Genomic DNA, 24,754 nt, shown 5'->3' on the forward strand with positions numbered 1-24,754 from the left:
GACTAGCCGGTAAGCTTAGAATATAGTAAAATAATTATTTCGCTACTTTATTAATCAATGGGTCCATTGAGTGAAGGAACATGGTTAGACCTGATGGGCAGCCACTAGATGTCAACGAAGAGATATGAAATAATAGCTTTTGCTCGCATTGGTGTAGGTGTAGGCTATGCCTGACGTTCATAAAAGTTGCAGTTTGCAGTGCTGTTTGCTGGACACTTCTGCAGTCCTGTTTGAGAAACAAAACTGAAGGGAGAAGTCTAACACCATAGGCACAAAAGCTAGACTTAACAGGTATTTTGGTTCATCTCAGTGACTCTTTGAATCTGTTTTGTTTACAAAAGATTCGTTCACTGCTTGGCAGTCTCTGCAGTTGAGGCACGTTCCGATAATTTTAATGATTAGTATATACCAAGGAACAATATGTTCCAATTAACTTTAATTTAATTTTAAGTGCGCCGTTATGGAAAAGGTTATAGTGTGAACTGGCCTTTTCACCAGTTGGTGGCGACGTGTCTTTAGTTATATGAGTAATTGATTCATTCACAGTTTTCACACAATTCAATTGAAGTGCTTAACCACCCTGCACATTACAACAAAAAAGTTATCTATTTATTTAGACAACTGATCTTGGCCAATTTGAAAAAGACAACAATATAATATATATTGCTATCTATAATAGCTTATGACTGAATAATGTCCATATGTGCAGGCCTTGTGCGGTCCGTTTACTTAATTGAACGGGTTCATTAATTGCGTTCACAAATTAGATGTAGGCCTATGTTATTCTGTTTTTTCACATAGAGATGAAGGCCCATTTCGCCCAATGGGTCCAAACAATCATAAAAACAACCTTCATCCTTGCCTTGGGTAATTTTGACCTGAAAAAAAATTGAGTGTTCATCACAGTGTGCCAAGACCCTATAGGACTTTTGTCGTACTTGAAGCGTACACACACACACACACACACACACACACACACACACACACACACACACACACACACACACACACACACACACACACACACACACACACACACACACACACACACACACAAAATGACTGGATTCAAGGAAATCCTTCCCTCACGGGTCAATTTGACCCCCATAGGAATGAATGGAATTCTTCAGGACACAGAAAACCCTAAAAATGCTCAAAATTCAAGTTAAAAATGCTAAAACTTTACCCCCAAAAAATATTTTATAATGACTACATGTGTTTCTGAATGCATACTGAAGAGAAACTGACTTTAGGGCCATCTAGTGGCAAGAGTAATTAAATATCATGTTTTTTTTTTTTCTCCACAAGAGGTCGGCAAAGACACCCAATGTAAAATATTTTGAGCTGAACTAAAAGGGTTCTGCATGAAATTGTAAGTTCTTTTGAATACTGAGGTAAATAAAATAACAAAAAAAAAAATCTCCCCAAAAAATGCAAAAAATAGAATAAAATAGTATCAAAATTAAATGGAAAAAAAAGAGATTTTAGGGCTTCGGGTCATTTTGACCCGCAAAGGAAGGATGGGGATTCAAAAAAAGGTTATAGTGTGAACTGGGCTTGTCACCTTATCAGTAGGTGGCGACAGAATATGAACGCAACGCGTTTAATTACACGCATTTCCCTCCCATATAGAAAACATTAAAGGGTTAGTTCACCCAAAAATGAAAATAATGTCTTTTATTTCTCACCCTTATGCCGTTCCACACCCATAAGACCTCCGTTCATCTTTGGAACACAAATGAAGATATTTTTGTTGAAATCCGAAGGCTCAGTGAGGCCTCCATTGAGAGCAAAGCAATTTACACTCTCAAGATCCATTAAACACATAGGCTTATTTAAAGCAGTCCATAGTGGTTCAATATAAATACTGTAAAGCGACAATAGGGGAGACCGGGGATGGTTGTAACATTTTTTACCTTTCTGTCTATATCTTAGAGTACTTTTAAGCCAGTGTGTTCAAAATGTGATTTAAACTAGTTACAAGTGTCTGCTATTAAATTACATAGCTATTATTTTCTCAACACAAACAGAAAATGCATGGTTTAGTTTTAAACACGAGTAGTGAAATGTTACAATTCACCCCATAGCCTGGGTTAGTTGTAACATACCCTGGGGTGAGATGTAACATTATGATATCCACTGGGGTGATATGTAACACAATGAAATAAGGATTATGACAAAAAAAATATTTTGAAAGCTTTTTATTCAACACTGACTGACAATATAACTGTCAGTCATCTCAGTCATAGTAATTGACCATAATAAATTGAACTTGAACACAAACATTGTGTGTAAGCACGTTTGTTACTGTAAGTCATAGTATTGGCCATAGTAAAATATTGAAATTGACCACTTGAACGTGTGTGTGTGTGTGTGTAAGGTGTTAGTCCCCATCTTTGTGTTAGACCCTCTTTCCACTGTGGTAGCCTACTCTTGGAAGTTCAGCTGAACCCTTCTCTTCTGACATCCTCCTCTTTCTACAGAATCTGTACAAGGTTACATGGCAAATGCCATACAACTTTGCCACAGATCTTATAGACTTTCCCATTTCTTTTACACCATCTGATGCTCTCTTCAAAATCATGAGAGACACCCCTCTGTCTGTCCTTCCCTTCCAAGACCTAGGCATACTGAAATTCGAATAAAAAATAAATAGATTCAACAAAATTTTCTTGGGGTAGGTTGTAACATTTCATTATTGTTACAACTAACCCCGAGTCTTGTTGTTACAACTAACCCAGAGTCATGTAGCCATGAACTAGCTCACCTTACAGCTAACAGCTAAAACATTAGCACTAACAATTTGCATGAAAAATATCTACACAGACACACAATAAACATAATTTACATTTGATGAGTTTAACTACAAAGCAGAAATTCCCATAACAAAAATAAAAAAAGTAAAAAAAAGTAACTTTCTTAGCTCAAATTTTTTTTTTCTCACTAGCATCTGCTATGTCTGCCACAGAGCACTACTTTTTCACATGTGGAATAAGGACTAAACTGAGCATGTGCGAAGTGAATCAGGTGATTTGTAACTAGTTCCTGATTGGACAGATTGGAGTTGTTACAACTGACCCGTGTTACAACCATCCCCGGTCTCCCTACTATTTTTGGTGCGCCAAAAAAAAACTAAATAATGACTTATATAGTGATAACCGATTTCAATACATTGCTTCATGAAGCTTCGGAGCGTTATGAATTATTGCGTGTCAAACCGCAAAACTGCTGAAATCACGTGACTTGGCGCTCCGAGCCACTGAATCGACTCGCTACGCTCCGACGCTTCATGAAGCAGTGTTTTGAAATCGGTTATCACTATATAAGTCGTTATTTCGTTTTTTTTGGGATCACCAAAAATATTATCGTCGCTTTATAATATTAACATTGAACGTACTCACATGGACTGCTTTAAATATGTTTTTAGTACATTAATGGATCTTTAGAGTGTAAATTGCTTTGCTCTCTATGAGGCCTCACTGAGCCTTCAGATTTCAACAAAAATATCTTCGTTTAGTTCTTACGAGTGTGGAACGGCATCGGGATGAGTAATAAATGACATTATTTTCATTTTTGGGTGAACTTACTTTTTTAGCACCGTTAAGCGTTTTAGAATGTTGCCGATTCCTTCCTTTAAAAGTTTTGTTAAAAACACCGATTTGTTCACGACTCAAACGCAAGAGCCACCAAACTTCCCTGCATTTACCTGTCTTATGCAAGTCAATGCAGCTCTGACTGCATTCTTTTTGCGCATCTCGCTCTTTCGGATGGTGGATGGCAGTAACTGCACTGTCCAAATCCAACCTGACAAAAAAGAAGAAAAAAACTTTGATCTTGATTTTGACCGTAGGGTTGATTTTGATTTTTGGTTCCGAGGGGATTTTGAGGATGCAATATTGTTCGGATTAGCTCATAATAAACCGTGTCATTAGCACTGCCTGTCCGGAAAGTACATCGTCGCAGCATCATTCGCATTAGTCTGCAAGCTGCGACCTCCGCTCCGCATCCCCCGGCAAACTACGGCTGACCTGGTTTTCTGCACTGGCGTCTCGCTTCATTATTATATAGCATCATCTCCCTTCCGTGAGTGATGTCGGACTGTAGGCGACAGTGGAACCGGGAGGATGAGCTCCCTGTGTACCTGGCTAAACCCATCTCAACTGGACCCAACCAGCGTCACAAGTCTCACGGAATGTTCAGCTCCGTCGAGGGCGCGTATGATAGCAAGACTATCGATTTTGACCAGTACGCCGTCGGCAGGAAGGGGAGCAGGACCTCACGGAGCAGTAGCAGGGAACGCATTGTGGATGGGGATTTTGAAGCCTATGAGATCAGCGGGGGGTCCTTCATCAGCTCCCCGGGCGAGAGGGACGACGGGCGTCCCGGTGCCAATATCACGGATCAGGCTGGAAAGGAATGTCGTTATGAGCAAAACAACGGGAAGGTAGGCTGAAATTTTATTTGTGACACTGACAATAGGCTACAATAATTTAGCAAAGGATTTGAACCATAATGTAAGTAGGACACATAAGATTAAAATGTCCTCGTAAAAGATTGACAGCTCCTAATGTTAAGCATATCACACTGCAAATGTTAATTTTACATAAAATGCTATATAGTAAAACGTATAGAGCTAGTTGGTTAAGTTACCTAATATTTAAAAAAAAAAACATAGCCTAGCAATAACATTTTAAATCCAATAGCCTATATTAGGCCTGCTGGCATTTTAAAAGGCCTACTTAAAGTTTTTAAGAAATAATAACACATTTGCATTAGTTTATGAATTATTGAGAAAATAAAGTTACAGTTATATTTTCACATTTATGTCTTTATAAATAAAAAGTTGTATTTTCATGTTTATTTTTAGATTTAGCCTATATTTGGTTTTGTGAGAAGTCGCATTTTAATGTTATTACATTATTTGTCACGTATTAGCCTATTTAGATGGTGTTTGGGGCAGTTTTATTCATTTTAAGTTATCATGTGATCTTCCATTAGTTTATTTGGGCTATTATTGGTTTATTTTACTGCAACCAACATCCTTTGTTAGCTCAAATAGCCCCATTTATTACTAAATGTTGTGGAAATGATTTGAAATGTTCTAAAAAGGTTTTCTTAATGTTAGCGAAACGTTATTTAAAGGTTATAGCCTAACGTTTCTACAACGTTCTTTCAAATTAATTTGTATTAGCTCTAACATTCTAGGAACGTTGATCTGTTTAGAAATTCGAAATGTAGGCTCTTTGACCATTTATGCATTAACCTTTTAATCCTAGACTACTACAATATAGCCTCCATCAAAAACACATTTAGCGCAATTATTGTTAGACTGTCGACCTGACCTATAACACCGGACCGATTCTCTCCCAGTTCGCTCTCGCTTTGTTTCAGGTGAGGGGGGCGCTCCAACATACACTCAATACAAAATACGTCTTCGAACAGGCGAACATATACACACACATACACACACACCCCCCTCGGGAGAGGCGCTCGCTCGTGAAGCACTAACGGAGCGCCAGGGTTGTTATAAGTGGGTTGGTGGCTCAAAGAAGCGGGTGACTGCTTATTGTTTCATCTCCTCAAATAATAAAGGAGAGATGTCGGGAACGGGCTACCAGGGAAAGAAGAACATCCCGCATTTGACGGTAAGACACTGGCTGCGAGGCGACCTGCTGCTACCCGGCAAATCCTGCGCATGGGGGAAACGAGAAGGGATTAAATTCTTAGCGAGCCAACAAAGCGGAGGCCGCTAAGAGCATTGAAATCAGCCAACGGGAAGGTGACCATTACTGCTACAATGTGTCAAAGCCAGGCACGCATCCCTGCCGTGCATGAAGCGACGAATGCTCCGATTGCGTTTAAAATACATGCCGGAATATTGAATGCATCTACAGCGTTAAGCGCGTATCATTTGACAAATCATGGCGAGTGCAATTGCAGCTCGAGACGCAACAGGGTCTGTCGCCATGAGCAGAAATCTGGAATAGAGGGATAAAACAAAGAACAAGAGGAATATGGGACCTACGTGCTGTATTTGTGTCTGTAGTTATGAGTAATCCTAATCCTTGACTAACGCAATCTTTGCGATCTAGGAATAGTGCATATATTTTAAACTAGATTAATGCGATTTTCCCCCCTCTGAACATGAAGCCAAAATCAGCTAAGGAAAGCTGTGCCTTCCTGACAACTGGATGATGTGAGGTTACCATGGCAAACCTAACATCTTTCCACATTACCACATTTGCTCTTCTCTGTTCATAGAACCCCACCCATTCACAGAGTGTGAGGCTGCAACTGTGCAGAAGGCTCTTTTATCAGTGGTTGTAAGAGCACTTCACTGAATTGCAAATATAGCAGGTAAACATAAGGTTTAAACTGGTGTTGGAATTGCTCACTCTCTTGCTGTTTCTCTTTCTCTCTCTCCCTCTCTTCTTCAGAGCGAGCGGCTGCTGATTAAAGGTGGAAGAGTGGTTAATGATGATCAGTCCCTATATGCTGACGTTTACGTTGAAGATGGACTTATTAAGTAAGACACCACGCACGCTCTCATTCTTTCCAAAGCACAATGCATTTTTTCACTGGCAGTTGCACATTATTAATATGAATGAATTATGAATCAAACCTCATCAATCAGTCATATGCTAAAAGGTTCTTAAATGGCTCTTTACAGCATCTTAGCATATATATAATTTAGAAATGTATTTACAATTTATGATCAGTCACCATACGCTAGAGTTTATGTTGAAGATGGACACACACACACATATTCATTTAAGACGTTATTTAACTCATTTAAGACTCCTATTATGAGAATACTCGACAAAACTGGCATTTTGGCAACATTCTCTGTGTTGTTGTTATTGTTTGTTCAAGAGTGAAAGAGAACTCGATGTGTGCACGAGACTGGCGCAACTAGGGATCTGATTGAGGCGCAGCCATACAGACAGGACACTGACACACAGCACGTTCTCTTCTGTCTTGTCGCGCTTAGATGGTTTAAAAGAATTTACATGAATAAGAGCGTGATCATATAATGTAACGCTAGGCAAAAATGTATATGAAAACGAACCATGTGTTAATTGCGTTAAATATTTTTAATGCGTTAAAATGAAAACAAAAAAAAAATATATATATATATATATATATATATATATATATATATACATATATATATATATACATATATATATATATATATATATATATATATATATATATATATATATATATATATATATATATATATATATATATATATATATATATATATATATATATATATATATATATTAGTGCTGGGCAATCGATTAATCGTGATTAATCGCATCCAAAATAAGAAATTGCGTTTACATGTGTGTACTGTGTGTATATATATATATATATATATATATATATATATATATATATATATATATATATATATATATATATATATATATATATATATATATATATATATATATATATATATATATATATATATATATATATATAAATACACACAATATGTTATATTTATATATAAGATCAATTATATAAATATATATACAGTATATACTTACAAATATTTCTTAAATATATACATGAAAGAGTGTGCATTTATATATGCATAATAATTATACACAAATATATTATGTAAACACAAACTTTTATTTTGGATACCATTCATCGCGATTAATCGGCAGCACTAATATATATATATATAATTTTCTATGTTAAAACTGGCTGTCAACAGAATATGTGTTGCTAATAGATACACAGACATGCTGCTGTTGTATAAATAGACATTCATAAATCCCGTAGTAGCAAATCTAGGCAGGTGGAGATGGAGAATTTCAGGGGAATTTAATGCACTAGGGGTTGCATAGACTAGTCGACTTTAATGCTCTGCCATAATGCTTTAAGCTTGACAGCGCCTATAGAGGGCGCAACAGGAGAAGAAATCGTTGAAGTCCACTTTTATGCTCCGTTTTCAACAGTTAAAATGACAAATAAAGGTATACTTCGAGAGCGCTTGACAAGATATGTTTATTATGCTATTTGGATGCTTAAAATTGATCGGGATAATTTAAACAGCTTATTGTACACGCAAGTTAATCGCTGTTATGCGCTGCTGCATTGTAACGCACAGTACCTCGCGCATCAAATGCAGATCGCACGCGCACAAACATTCAGTGGTGCAGAAATGTATTGTCAACACTTCTGTGATTTATCAATAAAATAGCTTAGAAACGTTCTAGCATATATTTCTTTGTAACTAAAACCCACAGCTTCACTATTAGTAGAGCGACGCTGCCAGAATTTATTCACACACATAATCGCTCTCTCACTAAAAGCCTGTACACACCGGGACGAATATCGCACGCGCTTATCGCCAGCGTTTTTCGTGACGTTTTTCGGCACGTCTTGAGTGTTCACACCCAAGCGATTTTCACTGGCGTTGCGCCGAGTGCACGTGCACATTCAGTAGATGCGCTCCCGGTACACAAGGTGGTGCTGAGGCACTTTACGCTTCTGACACTCGCTTGTCACACAGAAGAAGAAGAGAGACAGTATTTACGTGCTTGCCAAAACCACAGATGTATTTATGTCTATGGCTAAAACCCTTCACACACTTTTTGCTAACTGGCAAGCAGCATTAGCAGCCCATCTTCTTCTTTGTCTACTTATTACTTCTTCGTCGTATCAATGTGTGCGCGGCAAGACCGATTTTGTGCTTGAGCGCCACCAAGTCGTGTTTTACTGTCACTTCAGCAGCTCCAGGCACGTGAACTAAAGCGCCGATCTCATTGGTCGGCCAGTTTTTAACGCGCCGCGTCAAAATAAAAAAACGAACCCGAGGCGTTTTTTTTAAAATGACGCTTTTACGCCTGGCGTTTTACGCGTCGGTGTGCACACTCACATTGGCGCCCATTGTTTAGTCACGAGGCGTTAAACGTCGGCGATAAACGCGCACGAAAATCGTCCCGGTGTGAACAGGCCTTTATGCATTCATATGTAATCTTTACTGTGCTACTTTATCTGTATCTGATTTAGAACGAGCAGAAATTTGTGAGAAATATATCAACCCAAAGACAAAATAACTGATAAAAATAAGCTGTTATGTAGGAGCAATAGCCTTGCAGGCATCGCTGTGTCATATGCCATAGCGGTCCACAAGTCAACCCATGCTCGAGTCTCAGTTCATGGTTCTGGCTTATTTGTTCATTATTGACGTCATCAGCGATTAGTCAACGTCGACTGGACTTTAATCACATAAATGTCTTCAGGACTAGCTTACAGCAAACAATGAACCATACTATTTAAATGTTGCGCAAGCAATCTCATTGGCTGCAGGATCAGCAGAGGCCAATCAGCATGTGCCATGCAGTAATGATGTGATTTGCTTGCAGATTTCATGTAAAGTACCTATTAGCCTGCGCCCTCTGGAGTTTCATGACGGAACTAGATATTAACATATTTAATAAGTTAACATTAAATTTGACAGCCCTACCCTATGGCATCATATGAAGTATGCCCCTCTTTTTAGAACCTTCATGTTAGGGATAATGTATATCTAAAAATAAATAAAAAATAAATCCTGCAGGGTGATCAGGTATTCTTGTATCACCCTGAAGGGGTTTATTACATGGCTGTTTGCCACATAAGTAAATAATTAGACATGAAATATTGATTTGAGATTAAATATTTTATTAGCTCATTTAAATGCAAAGCTTTTACAGAAAAGAACAGTTCCTATCCAGTTTGTATCACTTCTTACATGGCTTTTCACCACATTAATAATGACAGGGACATGAAATATTGACTTGATAAGAAAGCATTTTAAAATCTTACCTGTTTGTTATCTTTTCATCCATTATAGCGCACAAAACAATCAACACTTCCAAAAATATTACCTTAGGCATACTAATAATACTGAAGTCCTTCGGGTTTATTTTACAGTATATGCAGTCAATAAATGAGGCACAAGATGGCACCAGTTGTGTTTGAATGAAATGAGAGAAAGCACATCCGTGGTGTGATATGAGAGGCGTTGAGTAATTGACCTCAGAATGACGTGACTGACCAATCAGAATCAATCTTTTCAAAGAGCTGTGTAATGATTTTAAATGATATCCCTATATAATATGCAATGTACTTGGTCCCAGGACTCTCTGGTCCTCTCTGCTCTTTATCAAACCCTCAAACTCTCCTTCAGACAGGTTGGGGAGAACCTGATTGTGCCGGGGGGTGTGAAGGTGATTGAGGCTAATGGGTGTATGGTGATCCCTGGAGGTATTGATGTGAACACATGCCTGCTTAAGCCTTACCTGGGCACTCCACCTGTGGATGACTTCTATCAGGGCACCAAAGCTGCTCTGGCAGGTGGCACCACCATGATCAGTAAGTCTGGATGAATTAAAAAAATGCACTTATAATGACACTCAATCTCAAGATTATCTCATTTGTGTAAAGTATCAAGTATGTTGAATATTTAGGATGCAGTTCCAAATGTTCTGATTTGGAGGAATAAATTGGCTGGACTAGGACTCGCTTGCATCTCCCTGCGAGAGAAAGCAGTGTCCCAAATATGTCCGTTATTGCTTGCTACAAGGACATGCCCTAGGAATGCATGTCCTGCATGTCAGCTACCGCCAATCAGATTTAGTTTCATCTAGGAGTCTGAGCCAAGACTTTGTTGCAATTACAATAGCTCATTTTCTTTAAACAATGAATTATAACTATTAGCTGTTGTGATTCACAATGAGTGAAAAGAGCCTTTGTGTACTGTATGCGAATGAGTCTTAGAGGAACATACAGTTTAATAGAGTAATTAAAGACTAAAGCTGCAATTTATCAGCATCTTCAATAGCAAGGAATTTTTTGAAATATTCAATAGAATGTTTCACTCAAATCCTTAATATAATAATAGAATATAGAAAAACATGTTGAGCAGAAGCCATCATCTTCTGTTTCAGTTGACCATGTGAGTCCCCAGCCCGGCGACAGTCTATTGGAGGTCTTTGAGAAGTGGCAGGAAGTGGCTGATAAGAAGTCCTGCTGTGATTATTCACTTCATGTGGATATCCCACATTGGCATGAAGGTGTGAAGGAGGAGCTGGAACAGCTGGTACAGGAAAAAGGTGAACACATATTGAACGATGTGACATATCTAAGCGTGTTTTGTTTGCAAAGCTGAAAGTATTTTGTGATATTTTTTTATTTTACATATCTTGATTATACTGATGTTTCAGAGACACATTTTGGCAAATTTGCCAAATGCTAATGATTGTTAATTCACTACCATTCAAAAGTTTGGAGTCAATAAGATTTGTTTTTACTGAAATTAATTCCTTATTCAGAAAAGACACATCAAATTATATAAAAAAAATTATAGTAATAAAAAATTTGGCTTGACATTAACACCCGCCAACCCGCCATTTGCGGGGGGATTTCAGTTGTGGCGTGTTACACAGTCACTCCCACTAGCCACTTTGGCGGGTCTTCTTAAAAGGCATCTGTTATAATCGCGATGCGCATTATAACCAATCACACGCAAATCTGTTGAGCTTATAAATGCAATGTCATAATCAGAGGTATTCAGATTAGTCATCGCTGAAACTCAAGAGTTTTGTTCAGAGCGTGCTCTCACTCACTGAAATCTGCACTCTCATCAAAGTAGAGTTGTGCGTGCGATGTACGTAGGAGATTAATTCATCATACTCTGATTGACTGGTTTTGTTCTATTTCAGCAGCGAAAATAGTTTCTAACACTTATCACAACAGAACCATAGCGCACCTGATGTGACTGGCATAATGTTGGCTTGACGTTGGACGTTGGATATTCGCGCATTTAGGGACCGTCTCTAAAGTTACATACGACATTGGTATACACATTTCTAACTTCAATAGCATTTTAAGAGAATGGCTTACAGTCATAAAACCAACTGTAAAGTGTTCATCTAGGTGTCAGCTATGATGCACACCTTTTATATTTTTTATATTTAATAAAATAAAATGAAAATATGGATATTTATTTCACTAGGCGACTGTATGCTAGATTTAAATATGAAAAAAAAAATCTTATTTTTTTTCAGACAAACAGCTGTTGCTGACCTGTCATATTATACATTTCATGTAGACTTGATTTGGATGTCTACAGTGGTAATTTACATGTAGCCAACAACAAATTTCCTAACAACAAAATTGTGGCCAGTGAAAAGCTGAGTGGCTAGAAACTTTGGAAAATCACTAGCCACAGTGGCTGGTGAGCAAAAAAGTGAATGTCAAGCCCTGTTTATAATGTTACAAAAGATTCTATTTGAGATGCATTGTTTTTAAAACTTTTATTCAGAAAATCCTGAAAAAAAGAATCATGGTTTGCAGCACAAAAATATTAAACAGCACAACTGTTTTCAACATTTATAATAATATGAAATATTTCTTGAGCAGCAAATCAGCATATTAGAATGATTTCTGAATGATCATGTGACACTGAAAACTGGAGTATTGATGCTGAAAATTCAGCTTTGCCATCACAGGAATAAATTACATTTTAAAATATATTAAAGTAGAAAACGGTTATTTTAAATTGTTATAATATTTCACAATTTCACTGTATTTTTGATCAAATAAATGCAGCCTTGGTGAGCATGATATACTTATTTCAAAATCATCTTTTTAAATATTACAGACCCTACAATTTTTAACAGTAGTGTATGTTTTTGGAAATACAGTATGTATATTAATGTTCTCTTCTTTTGGCAGGAATCAACTCTTTCCAAGTGTACATGGCTTACAAAGGGTTTTTCCAGATGCCTGACTCTCAGGTTAGTTTATAATGCCATCTGCAACATTGCCATCTGTGCTTCAAGCCATAAAACGTTCTGTAGTGTAATACGATAAAATAATAAATAGGATCTCTCTTTCTCTCCTCTAGTTGTACGAAGCATTCTCATTCCTTAAGGAGCTGGGGGCAGTGGTGTTGGTGCACGCAGAGAATGGAGACCTGATAGCACAGGTACAGTATCTGTTAACTAATGAGAGTACCGTCATCCAGTATTTAAACACAATTTGGTGCAATTTATAGTTTTTTCATGTTTACAACATTTGTGTTCAAGGAACAAAGCAAAATCTTGGGAATGGGCATCACTGGTCCAGAGGGCCACCCACTGAGCCGTCCAGAGGAGGTGGGATCAATAAACAAATTGATGAACTAATGAGAAGTTTAACTGACTACCTGTTTATCCAATCAGTTTCAGCAGCGTGAAGTGTCCTGATTTAATTGGTTCTCTTTTTCACAGCTGGAGACGGAGGCTGTTTTCCGCGCCATCACCCTCGGCAACCGAGTGAACTGCCCTGTCTACATCACCAAAGTGATGAGTAAGAGTGCAGCAGAGACTGTGGCCAATGCACGGAAGAAAGGTGACAGCATATTGTTAAATATTGTTGCATGCTGAATTTTTGAAAGATTGCTTTTATTGCTCACCCAAGGTTGCATTTATTTGATTAAAGAAATTGAGTAAAAACAATAATATTGTGAAAAATGATTACAATTTAAAATGTATCTGTTTTCTATTTTATATACTGTATATTAAAAAATAAAATGTATTCCTGTGATGCAACGCTGCATTTTCAGCATCATTACTCCAGTCACATGATCCTTCAGAAATCATTCTAATGGTGCTTTTCCACTGCATAGTAACACTTGGTATGGCTCGGTACGGTATGGTACGGCTCGGTTTGGTTTTCCACTGCATAGTAACACTTGGTACGGCTCGGTACGGTACGGCTCGGCTCCCTTTGGCTCGGTTTGGTTTTCCACTGCATAGTAACACTTGGTACGGTATGGCTCGGCACGGTTTGGTTTTCCACTGCAGTTAGTACCGCTTTAAAGTGGGTGGGATTATAGAATGATCGTTGTAATTGTGCCGCCTCTAATTCTCAGCATGTGGATGTTTTTAACTGCAAGACGAAGTTTGTTTCAAAGGAGGCTGATGGCAGCAAAACAAAATACTTCTAAAAACAAGAGTCTTGGGCAGTCGTAAAACAAAGCGCAGATGATAAAATCACTTGATTTGCACAACGGCGCACGAGGGTAAGCTAATCTTGTATTTAGCAATGTGTTTAGGGTCTCAATCGCTATATCACTGTCACAAAAGCATATAATGGTAGTGACAGTAGTGGTAGCTTGTAGTGATGATTCTCTCTGACCAATCAGTGATCTGCAGTGTTTACACATCACTTTTTAGTATCGGTACGGCACACTTGGAACCTTAACCGAGGTGGTACTATTTAAATGAGCCGTACCGAACCGCACCATGCAGTGGAAAAGCGGCAAAAGGTGAGCCGTACCGAGCCATACCATGCAGTGGAAAAGCGGCAAAAGGTGAGCCGTACCGAACCGTACCATGCAGTGGAAAAGCGGCAAAGCGAGCCACACCAAGCTGTACCGTGCAGTGGAAAAGCGCCATTATATGCCGATTTGGTTCTCAATAAACATTTTGTCTCGGTTACGTATGTAACCCTCGTTCCCTGAAGGAGGGAACGGAGACGCCACGTCGTTGACCGTAACCGGGACCGGGAACTTATTATTATCAGTGTTGAAAACAGTTGAAACAGTGATAATTGTTTTCAGTAGTCTTTGATGAATAATAATAAAAATAATAAACTTTATTTTATATAGCGCCTTTAAAGCAGCTTCTCAAAGCACTTTACACAAAGAAAAATAAAAAAAAACTACACAAAGAAATACAAAGAATACAAAAAAACAGACTGTTATAAAGTTAAATAGAACTGAATTTATTCAACATATTTTAAATATAATGCATCCTTGCTGGATAAAAGTATTAACTTTTAAAATACATTTTTAAATATTTATATATATATATATAGATTTTTTTTTTTTACTAATTTGAATATGTCAGTCCTAAAATGTTTGACATATCCTCTTCATTGCACTTGCTTTAGGCTCTGTTGTTTTTGGTGAGCCAATCACTGCCAGCCTGGCAACAGATGGATCACACTATTGGAGTAAAAACTGGGCGAAAGCAGCAGCCTATGTGACCTCTCCTCCCCTCAGCCCTGACCCGACGACACCTGACCACCTTAACTCTCTACTGGCCTGGTAAGAAATGTTTTTGTTGTTGTTGTTGACATTATTAGACATCTGTGACATCTGCACCATTATTATAGATGCACTGTAACACTGTTTTTTGTTTTGGGCAAGTGCTATACCTGGCGCCATCTACCAATTTTTTTATCTACTCATCCGATTACTTTTGGCTCTGTGCTACACCCAAACCGCAGGCACACCTTTTCCTGGCCTCATTTCTAAAAATAGATCAGGCTTTCATCTTTTGTTGCCATGGTTACAGAGCACCCTCCTCCTCCCTCCCCACCACACTCTCTCACACACACACACAACTTGTAGAATTTGCAGGCTGCTAGACTATGGGAGAGATGTCATCATGTTGATGTCACCCTCATAGGCACAGAGTTTCTCACACACACACACACACATGCTCTCTCTCTCTCTCTCTCTCTCTCTCTCTCTCTCTCTCTCTCTCTCTCTCTCTCTCTCTCTCTCTCTCTCTCTCTCTCTCTACACAGCTGGAGAGAGGACATTTATTTTTAGCATTGACACATTAGAAGAGTCCAAAGGATGAGAGAAAATTCTAGAAAAAGATCAAAGACTCTTTTAAAGGGTGCCCTCGGTTTCTCCCCTCTGTCTCCGCTAGGCTCTGCCCACTTTTCCAGCATTTTTCAAATATCGCCAGTGAGTGGAGTTAGGCTCTGATCAGGGGTTGAGTTACCCTTTAAAGTATTCAATATTATATGTATGCTGTGAAGACAAGCTCATATTGTATAGATGTGTGGTGTTGAATTTTGTGAATTTCAAAGCATATTATTATTGCCTCTGTCTAGATACTTTTCTCATCATTTCATTGTGATGGCCACACATATCCTTACGCATAATGGATGTATAAATTACAAGTAGTATGCTAATTCTATTGCATATTCTAGCTTATACTCCTTTTAGTTGGATTGCAAATACACTGCCCGGCCCAGCAAAAAAAAAATGGTCTGGACTCATGCCAATTCATGTGTAAAAATGATTCTTCATGCTCCCTCCAAACCATTCTTTCACAGTCTGAGCCTGATCAATCTTGACATTGTCATCCTGGAATATGGCCATGATGTGTCTTCCTACATGGTTGTTTAAGAAGTGAAAAGCTACACACTCCATCAATGAGGGTTAGAACTGCTGCAAAACATATAACATGATACAAACATAATAATCACTGCAGTAATGATCCAATCATAGACTCATTAGCATTGGCCTATTTCAATCCAAACAGTGACCTCTTTTGCTGGGCAGTGTTTTTGACAAATGCAGTTGGGCCTAGTTTGATGGTTAGCCCACATGGAGCAACCCTTTTAGTTTCACAGACACATAATTCACCTGATGCTGATTGCTCTGATTTAGTGTCAGTTTAGTGGAAATGCATTTTATACTTAATGCTCAGTCTCCATGCTAGTAGCTAAGCTGGTAAGGCAAGGGATAGAAGATATTTGAGGACATGACCTATTAAAAAGAGCAAAGAGTTGTCATATTCATCCCTCAGGTCTTTGAAGTTGTCTATCTATGAAGCTTAGGAATATGAAAGTGAGAAGAAAATGTGTAAATGTGGTCTACGGACTTCTTTTCATTTTAAATGCATTAAATTGTTAAAAAGCGAAAGATCTTTAATGTTACAAGAGATTTCTATTTCAAATAAATGCTCTTCTTTTGAACTTCTTGAAGAAAAATGTATCACAATTTCCATAAAAACAAATACAATGGGGTTTCAGCACTTCGTGCTTGAACCCCTAATTAAGCAGCACAACGGTTTTAAACATTGATAATAATAAGAAATGTTGCTAGAGCACCAAATCAGCATATTAGAATGATTTCTGAAGGATCATGTGACACTTGCTATGTTTCCATCCATCTATTTTTATGTGCATTTTGGGAAATCGCATTAAAAACTGGATAGAAACACCAACATGCACATAATAAAAAAAATTTGCACATGAAAAAACATGCGTGCAAATTCAATTTTATATCTGATAAGAAGATGTGTATAAACTATGATTGGAAACACATTTACCGAATTAATATCTCTATGCACAGCAAAAAAACGAACAGTGCCCTAACAGTAGATGCGATTAGATAACTGGACTAAACAGCGGACCAGTTTCATTGCACAGCATCTCAAATGTTTGGATCATTCTGAAATGGACATGGCATTATAAAGCTATACAACTACATTCTGAGATGCCTGAGCCAAAGTCTGTCAACAGAATGATTTGGTAAAATGACCTCCCAGAAGTGTCTCACATGATTGAGACACATGACAGCATTTATTGCGTTTCATCTGTGCATTCTGAGTCATTTATGATGAATGAAAAAAGAGCCACAGTGGCTTTCCCCATCGCATTTCTTCCATTTTTATTACTGATATTTTGCCCAATTTTTTTCTCTTGAACACATGGAAATGGCTTTGGATGGAAATATAACTACTGAAGATTGGCGTATTGATGCTGAAAAATCAGCTTTGCCGTTACTGGAATAAATTAAATTTTAAAATATATTAAGATAGAAAATATTTATTTTATATTGTAATAATATTTTCATATTATTATGGTTTACTGTATTTTTGATCAAATAAATGCAGCCTTGGTGAGCATAAAACATCTTAGGCCGCATTGACAATTCCGAGAACAATGACATTTATGATTCCAATAACAATGACAAGTTCGGATATGACCCACAAACGTGTCAGCAGGAAAAAAACACATGGATTCCGATATTCTCAGATCAGTTTCAGGCCTCATTCATATGTGTAAATAAATCTGATATGAATCTGATACGTGCATTTGTGTCTGACATGTAAGTGGACAGATCAGATATTCCCCTGTCAATGCGAGTTGTATGGCATTGAAAATTTGTCATGTGATCTTGGCTAGTGTCCACCTGAGTTCATGTCATTCACCAACATCGCTTTTTCGATGCCCCAATGGAGGATGAAGGCTCAACCCACTTAAGAGACCAATGTTTTGCTGACCCTTAATGCTGGTGCAGAAGGCAAAAGCTTGTATTATTATTTTGTCAGTGTCCAAATGATTCCTTCCTTTTCAGTCTAAGTTTTTCTAGGTCAGTACGTCTACCTTGGGTTTTTTAGCCAAGTGTATCGTATAAATGCACATTACTTTTCAAAGAAGATATAAGCTGGTTGTCAAAAAATCGGATATAGTCAAGACCTTACTGACCCCATACTTATTGTACAGTTGTAGAACAATGACACAACATATAACCTATAAATAAAAATAAGGTCACATCAGGTAGCTCTAGGAGACAGCTCATGTTCTGTTTGGAGCTGCTTCCACTGTTGTTATATGCCTTTTAATCTTCTTTCTTCAGTGGGGATCTGCAGGTCGTGGGCAGTGGACATTGTGCTTACAGCACCTCTCAAAAGGCCATAGGGAAGGACAACTTTACCCTTATACCCGAGGGCACCAATGGAGTGGAGGAGAGAATGGGTTTTGTTTGGGACAAATCTGTGGTAAGTGCATCTGTGTTTATGTTTATATGGATTGAGGTATGGGATGAATTCATCAATCACCGCTACATCTGTTCCCTACAGGCCATGGGGAAGATGGACGAAAACCAGTTTGTTGCAGTTACGAGCACTAATGCAGCCAAAATCTTCAACCTATACCCCCGGAAGGGTCGGATAGCAGTGGGTTCAGATGCTGACATTGTTATCTGGGACCCCGCCAAGATCAAGACCATCACAGCTAAAGCACAGCAGTCGGTGAGGATTGGAAAGCTCTGCAAGATACTGATATTTAGTTATACCTACATTTAATACTGCATTTTATTCATTTGTAATGGGCTGGTGAATTATTCCAGGAAGGCCACGTACACACTGCAACTACATTTGGTTGTCAGTTCACCTTTTAGTACTTAATCCTGTTCTGTGCACACACATTTCAGTCATTTACAGGAGTGATAACCGTATTCTACAACCGAATTAACTCCCGAAAAATGCAGGTAGTGACAATGCATTTACAAAATTTCCATGCAGCGGAACTGAACTGAACAACTAGTGGTTAGTGCCGTATTTTAACGCGCATCAGAGATGTTTCTCTCTTCTTTTTGTACGGTCGGAGCAAGAAATCACAGAGAAAGTGGTATGAGTCTTGGCTTGTTCGTTTTGCCAGATCCAGCTAGAAAAACAACAAACAAACCAAGCCCACAATACACCAAAATAAATGCATATAAATCCAGATTTTTGCTGAAAATAAGACCAAAATACCATGACCCGTACATGCTCACTTTAAAGTAGGGATGCACCGAATCCAGGATTCGGATTCGGCCGAATATAGGGCTTTTTGATGGGGTTCGGTTTCTGCCGAACCTTAGAATTTTTTTTCCCCGAACCCGAACCCTAGGCTTGTACTACCCATGCTCCGCTGGCCGAACGTAATGGTGCCACTGTTGATTATGGGAACATGTTTACTACCATTCGAATGCAATAGGCTGTGAGAAAGTGAAAATGGAACTCGTGAATAGAAAACGTGTTGTTTGGCAGTACTTTCAGTCAAAAGAAGGCGATTCAAGTTGAGCTACATGTTCAGTTTGCAATGCCGATTTGTCTCGTGGTGGCAAGGACCCTAAACAATAGCCACTGTTAAAACATTTGCGTATTAAACATCCGAAAGAATACGAGTTGTGCATGAAGGAATCTACAGACAGCAGCCAAAATACAGCAACTTCAGGTACGGCAAAGGAAGGACAGTCATCCTGGCATAATGTTGCCTATTCTTTTTTCTTACAGTTAAAATAAAATACAATGAAAAATGCATGCACTGCTGTGGACGTTTTTACTTCATTAATGTGTTTACTGTGATAATGGACTGAGGATGGGAGTAGGATTCGTTATTCAGTTTTGGATTCTGCAGAATCTTAACCAGTGGATTCAGTATTCGGCCGAACCCCAAAAATCTGGATTCGGTGCATCCCTACTTTAAAGGGCACATAACACACAGTTTCTGCCATTCTCGTGTTAATCTTGAGGACCTATAGAGTAGTATTGCATCCTTCATATCTCAGAAGAGTCTTTAGTTTTATCAGATTTATAAAAGACAGATACATCTGAGCTCCTGGAGATGAAGCACGTTGATGAGCGAGATTTTGCTCTCGCTCTGCTGATGTGCACGCGCACTCTTCCAGGTGAAGTGCCCATACAAGGAATTCCGCCCTTTATGACTTCATACAGGGCCACACTCTGAAAAAAACTTTCCGATATGAATCCTGAAGGAGTGTATTTGGCACACAAATACACAGACGTCATACGTCCAACTCGTTTTTTGAAACTTTACTTACTTACACTTATTTGTCCCTTTAAGGGAAAATTGTTTTGGGCAATTAAGGCATAACAAGATACCCACACCAATACAGGATCACACAGTTGTGTCCTTTGAACTAGAGTTTAACAACCTTGTAGCCAGAGGAACAAAGGAATTCTTATAACGGTTGTATCTGAACCTTGGAGTGCGAAAACGTCGATCTGATGGAAGTTGTTCGAATTCTGGATGCAGCACATGAGAAGGGTCCAAAGTAATCTTCTTTGCCAGTTTAAAAATAACTTTGTTGAATATGGACTGTAGATTGGGATAAACCCCCAGACCAACCACTTTCATTGCTATAATCACAAACCGGTTCAACTGAGATCTAAGAGTAACTGTTATATTACCGAACCAGACCGCTGTACCATACAGTATGATAGATTCAATACAGACATTATAAAACAGCAACCTGACCCTCTGAGCAACTCCAAACAGTCTGAGCCTCTGTAAAAAGTACATTTTTTGTTGCACCTTTGGCCATGTTTAGCACAAATCCAACTCTTTAACAGTGTAAATAAATCAGAATGCATGAAATAGCACTAGACATCCTCTTTAATAACTCTGTTAACTCACTACCTTTATGAGCAAAGCTTAAACAAGCCCAAAAATGCATATACTAATTGGACATGGCAATACTGCAAGAGCGCTCTCTTTAAAGCAGCCTTTCCAAACATAAACAAATTGACACCTCCGTCGACTGTACTTTAATTGCTGAACATAAGTCTTTTGTCGCTGTAATATTTCTTTGGTCAGAATAGTAGATACCAAACACGCGAGACGCCAGAACGTTGCTATGGATACCACTGTGTCAATCATCCGTAATGTTCCGTACACACATGGAACTATAATTTAGGGAATTCACTCCCGCATTTAAAAGCGGTTGTCACTCCTGAAACTTTGCAATGTGTTTGTGGGTGAAATGACAAAACTTCTGTATCGTAAAAGATTTTGAAATATTAATCATTATTTTGTTCGTGCTTTATAATCGTGGAAATAGAAAGGATTTTCTTCAAGCACATCTCTGTTCTTTTCTTTCTAGGCTCTTGAGTATAATATTTTCGAGGGGATGGAGTGTCGTGGTGGTCCGGTGTATGTGGTCAGTCAGGGCAGGATTGTGTTTGAGGAAGGGAAGCTTCAGGTTCAGCAGGGGACTGGACGTTTCATCTCCCGCAAGCCTTTCCCTGATTTCGCCTACCAGCGAATTCAGTACCGCAACAAGGTATGACTCTAGTTTAGGTATTTCAGCTAGTTTAACTGGTGAATATTTGACCTGATTTATTCACTGAACATACCTCAGTCTTAGTTAGATATGTTGCATTAAACTATTTTCACTGTTTTCAAGTATTGATATGTATATTTGGGTTTGGTAGTTATTGTGTGAAATACTGTTAGAATTTAAAATAACGTTCTAATATGTTTTAAAATGTAATTTATTCCTGTGATGTCAAAGCTGAATTTTCAGCAGCGATCAATCCAGTTTTAAGTGTCACATGATCCTTCAGAAATAATTTTAATATGCTGATTTGGTGCTCAGGAAACGTTTCTTATGATTATCATTTTTGTAAACAGTTGCTTTTTTGTGTCGGAACTATGATTCATTGATGAATAGAAAGGTCAAAAGAACAGCATTTATTTGAAATTATAGAAATTTTGTAATTTTATAAATGTTTTACTGTCACTTCTGATAAATTTACTGCATTCTTGCTAAATAAAACTATACATTTCTTTTAAAAAATCGGTTACACTTTATTTTAAGGTGTCATTGTTACAGAGTAATTATATATTTACGTACTGAGTAACTTACTTACTTTAGGGTTAGGGTAGGATTAGGGTTTGGTTGAGGGTTAGTTGCATGTAATTATGCATAATTTACTGTTATTACTATGGTAAGTACATGTAATATATGTAACAAGGACACTGTAAAATAAAGTGTTACCAAAAAATCTTACTGATCCCAAACTTTTGAACAGTAGTATAGAAGCATAAAGGTTCAATAGTTCCTTTGTATACAGTATATTCGCTAATTGATAACATAATAATCAAGTAGTTAGTTGTGGTATTGTGCAAAAAAAGTCCAGGGATTAAAACTGTGGGGAACAAATAGTGTATTAGCAAATTTTAGATTCACGTCTCACAGTGTTTATATATACACAGTACCAAACCTGTCTTTTAACTGGTGTTTGGCAGTTGATGATCAAGCAGGGAGTTTCTCGTGGGATGTATGATGGCCCAGTATATGATGTCCCAGCAACACCCAAATACATAACCCCATCACCCTCTGCCAAGACCTCACCCACTACACACCAGCCTCCACCAATCAGAAACTTGCATCAGTCCAACTTCAGCCTATCAGGTAAAATGAGGTCAGAGTATAGAGGGAATGATCTTTTCTAATGTAGAAAAGAAGATTCACCAAATCTTTAGAGAAATATAATCATTTATATATCGCATTATAGTACAGTTTATTTTCTGTAATATTTCTACATTTTTAGGGTCTCAAACTGATGACAACATTCCTCGGCGCTCCGGCCACCGCATTGTAGCTCCCCCTGGTGGCCGTTCCAACATCACCAGCCTTGGTTGAGCCTTCTGCAGCACAACTTTGTATGTGTGTGTGTGTGTGTGTGTGTGTGAGCGACAAATCCTCAGTATTCTCCTCTCACGGGGCCATGCTATAAACATATGTTTGTGCATCGCATGCATGTCACAATATCACTCTACCTTACCTGTGCAGTAAATGTCCCATCCACAGTGAATATTTATTGTGCACAATAATCTCACTGCTAAAAAAAAACTATAGAGAAATACCTATAGCTAGACAATCACTAGAAAATACTCTATATCTATAACAACTTTTGGAAAAAGTAGCATTTAAACACTGCAAATATAACCACTTATATTTTTTGAGTTGAGCCCATCATTTTGCAAATGTGACCCCAGTGTTTGTGACAGTGTTGAAAATGTCCTGCTATTAAGCCCTGTGAAGCTGGTCATCCCACAAAATGGTGCTCTTCCTACTGGACAACTTACTGACCTAAAGATAACTTATTAGTGATGTTGAGGGAAAAGTGCTATAGAATGCAGTTCCGAGATCAGTTTTGGCACAGATGCACTGCTAATAAGTACATTCTAAAGCTGAGCGAAGATCTGCCCTTACAAGCACTTTTAACTCGTGTTCTGTGCACTGAAATGTTTTTAAGTCTGTGTGATCAGTCTTTTGTGGTAAAGAATGGTGATGGATTGCATGATTTCACTTTTAGATGTTGGTGATATTGACATCCGAACTTTGATTCGTACTCTCTCTTTATACTTTGAAGGATACTTTTATTTTTCATCCTATCAAATTTGAATCATTTTACAAGAAACGTTTGTTATATCACTTTTGATTTTCATTTTACCTTTAGTAAGGCCGCATGCCGCTCTTCTTAGCTCTGTAGTTTATGCTTATTGCAAGATTAGATGTTGCCTAGAGAAGGTGTTCACATTACCTCAGTATCGCAAATGCAAAATCAACTATATATGCTGGAAGAGCAAGTCACACATGCATTCAGAAAGAGTCGAAAATGCTTTTATTTCATATGCCTGTTTTTGTTTTTTTCTTCTATTGTGAGATTTCTACAGTATCGCTCCACATCCAAACGGCACTAGCCTAGTCACTGTGTACACTATAAGTCTTAACGCTAAACTTTCACTAGATAAAGGGTGACTCCTCTTGTTTTGGACCGATACAAGGCCAATTCCAAGTCTGCTGTATTCATACCCTGTTGTGATTTCGTATTGCCTGTGGTATTTATAGTGTTTATGACCAATGCCATTTTAATTTCTGTAGGCTGATATCCACTAATGCACTTACTGACTGTTGATAATGATATTTACTTTGCTATGGTGAAATAAAGTCTGTGAATATATGTTGTTTATGTGCGTTTTGTGCGAGATTTGTTACATCTGAATTAACCAAATCTAATAGATACGAACAAAAAAAGTTGTAGTTGTATTTTCCTGGTTTGTCACGGTATGTGTATCTTTGATATTTATGTAGGCACATACAAGTCTTGCCATCCAAAAAAAATATCGACCTTTTTTTCCACAAATATTGTCCAGTTTATTTAACACACCTTATGCCCCAATTGAACAGGATTTTGTTTATACAGCTACATTTAAACCATCAAGCAATTATGAAACTCAAAGCAACTCACAAATCGTACAAGGTAACAAATACATCAAATTTTGATTTGGCAAACATTTGTAATTGATACATTTTATGAATTTACAACATGAGATAACTTGCTTCATTTAAAATATGACAAAATTTCCCCCC

The 24,754-nt window shown here is 38.0% G+C and overlaps 1 protein-coding gene across 2 annotated transcripts; it reads left to right on the top strand.

Annotated features, from left to right (window-relative positions):
- Window positions 1–3,713: 3,713 nt before the first annotated feature.
- Window positions 3,714–24,351, top strand: crmp1 (collapsin response mediator protein 1). 2 transcript variants are annotated; one of them, XM_079812632.1, is made up of 14 exons: window positions 3,714–4,444; window positions 6,438–6,526; window positions 10,199–10,383; window positions 10,959–11,123; window positions 12,748–12,809; window positions 12,920–13,000; window positions 13,101–13,169; window positions 13,284–13,404; window positions 14,950–15,106; window positions 18,446–18,587; window positions 18,669–18,839; window positions 21,476–21,655; window positions 22,624–22,789; window positions 22,929–24,351. In XM_079812632.1, the coding sequence occupies exons 1-14, from the start codon at window positions 4,091–4,093 to the stop codon at window positions 23,018–23,020; spliced, it is 2,034 nt and encodes a 677-aa protein (XP_079668758.1). In that variant the 5' UTR covers window positions 3,714–4,090; the 3' UTR covers window positions 23,021–24,351. The 2 variants fall into 2 exon arrangements, with proteins under 2 accessions (XP_079668758.1, XP_079668759.1); XM_079812633.1 differs by lacking the exon at window positions 3,714–4,444 and adding an exon at window positions 5,437–5,645.
- The last annotated feature ends 403 nt before the right edge of the window (window positions 24,352–24,754 follow it).

The sequence above is a fragment of the Gobio gobio genome (genome assembly GCF_949357685.1).
Source record: "Gobio gobio genome assembly, chromosome: 3".
In the NCBI taxonomy this organism is placed as follows: domain Eukaryota; kingdom Metazoa; phylum Chordata; class Actinopteri; order Cypriniformes; family Gobionidae; genus Gobio; species Gobio gobio.

What these genes read in the sequence shown, in the direction of transcription:
- crmp1 (XM_079812632.1), top strand. Translation starts at nt 4,091, where the DNA reads ATGTCGGACTGTAGGCGACAGTGGAACCGGGAGGATGAGCTCCCTGTG. An exon ending in ATGGAGACCTGATAGCACAG is followed by an intron (nt 13,001 to 13,100) that starts GTACAGTATCTG and finishes TTTGTGTTCAAG; the next exon opens with GAACAAAGCAAAATCTTGGG. An exon ending in TTGTTTGGGACAAATCTGTG is followed by an intron (nt 18,588 to 18,668) that starts GTAAGTGCATCT and finishes TGTTCCCTACAG; the next exon opens with GCCATGGGGAAGATGGACGA.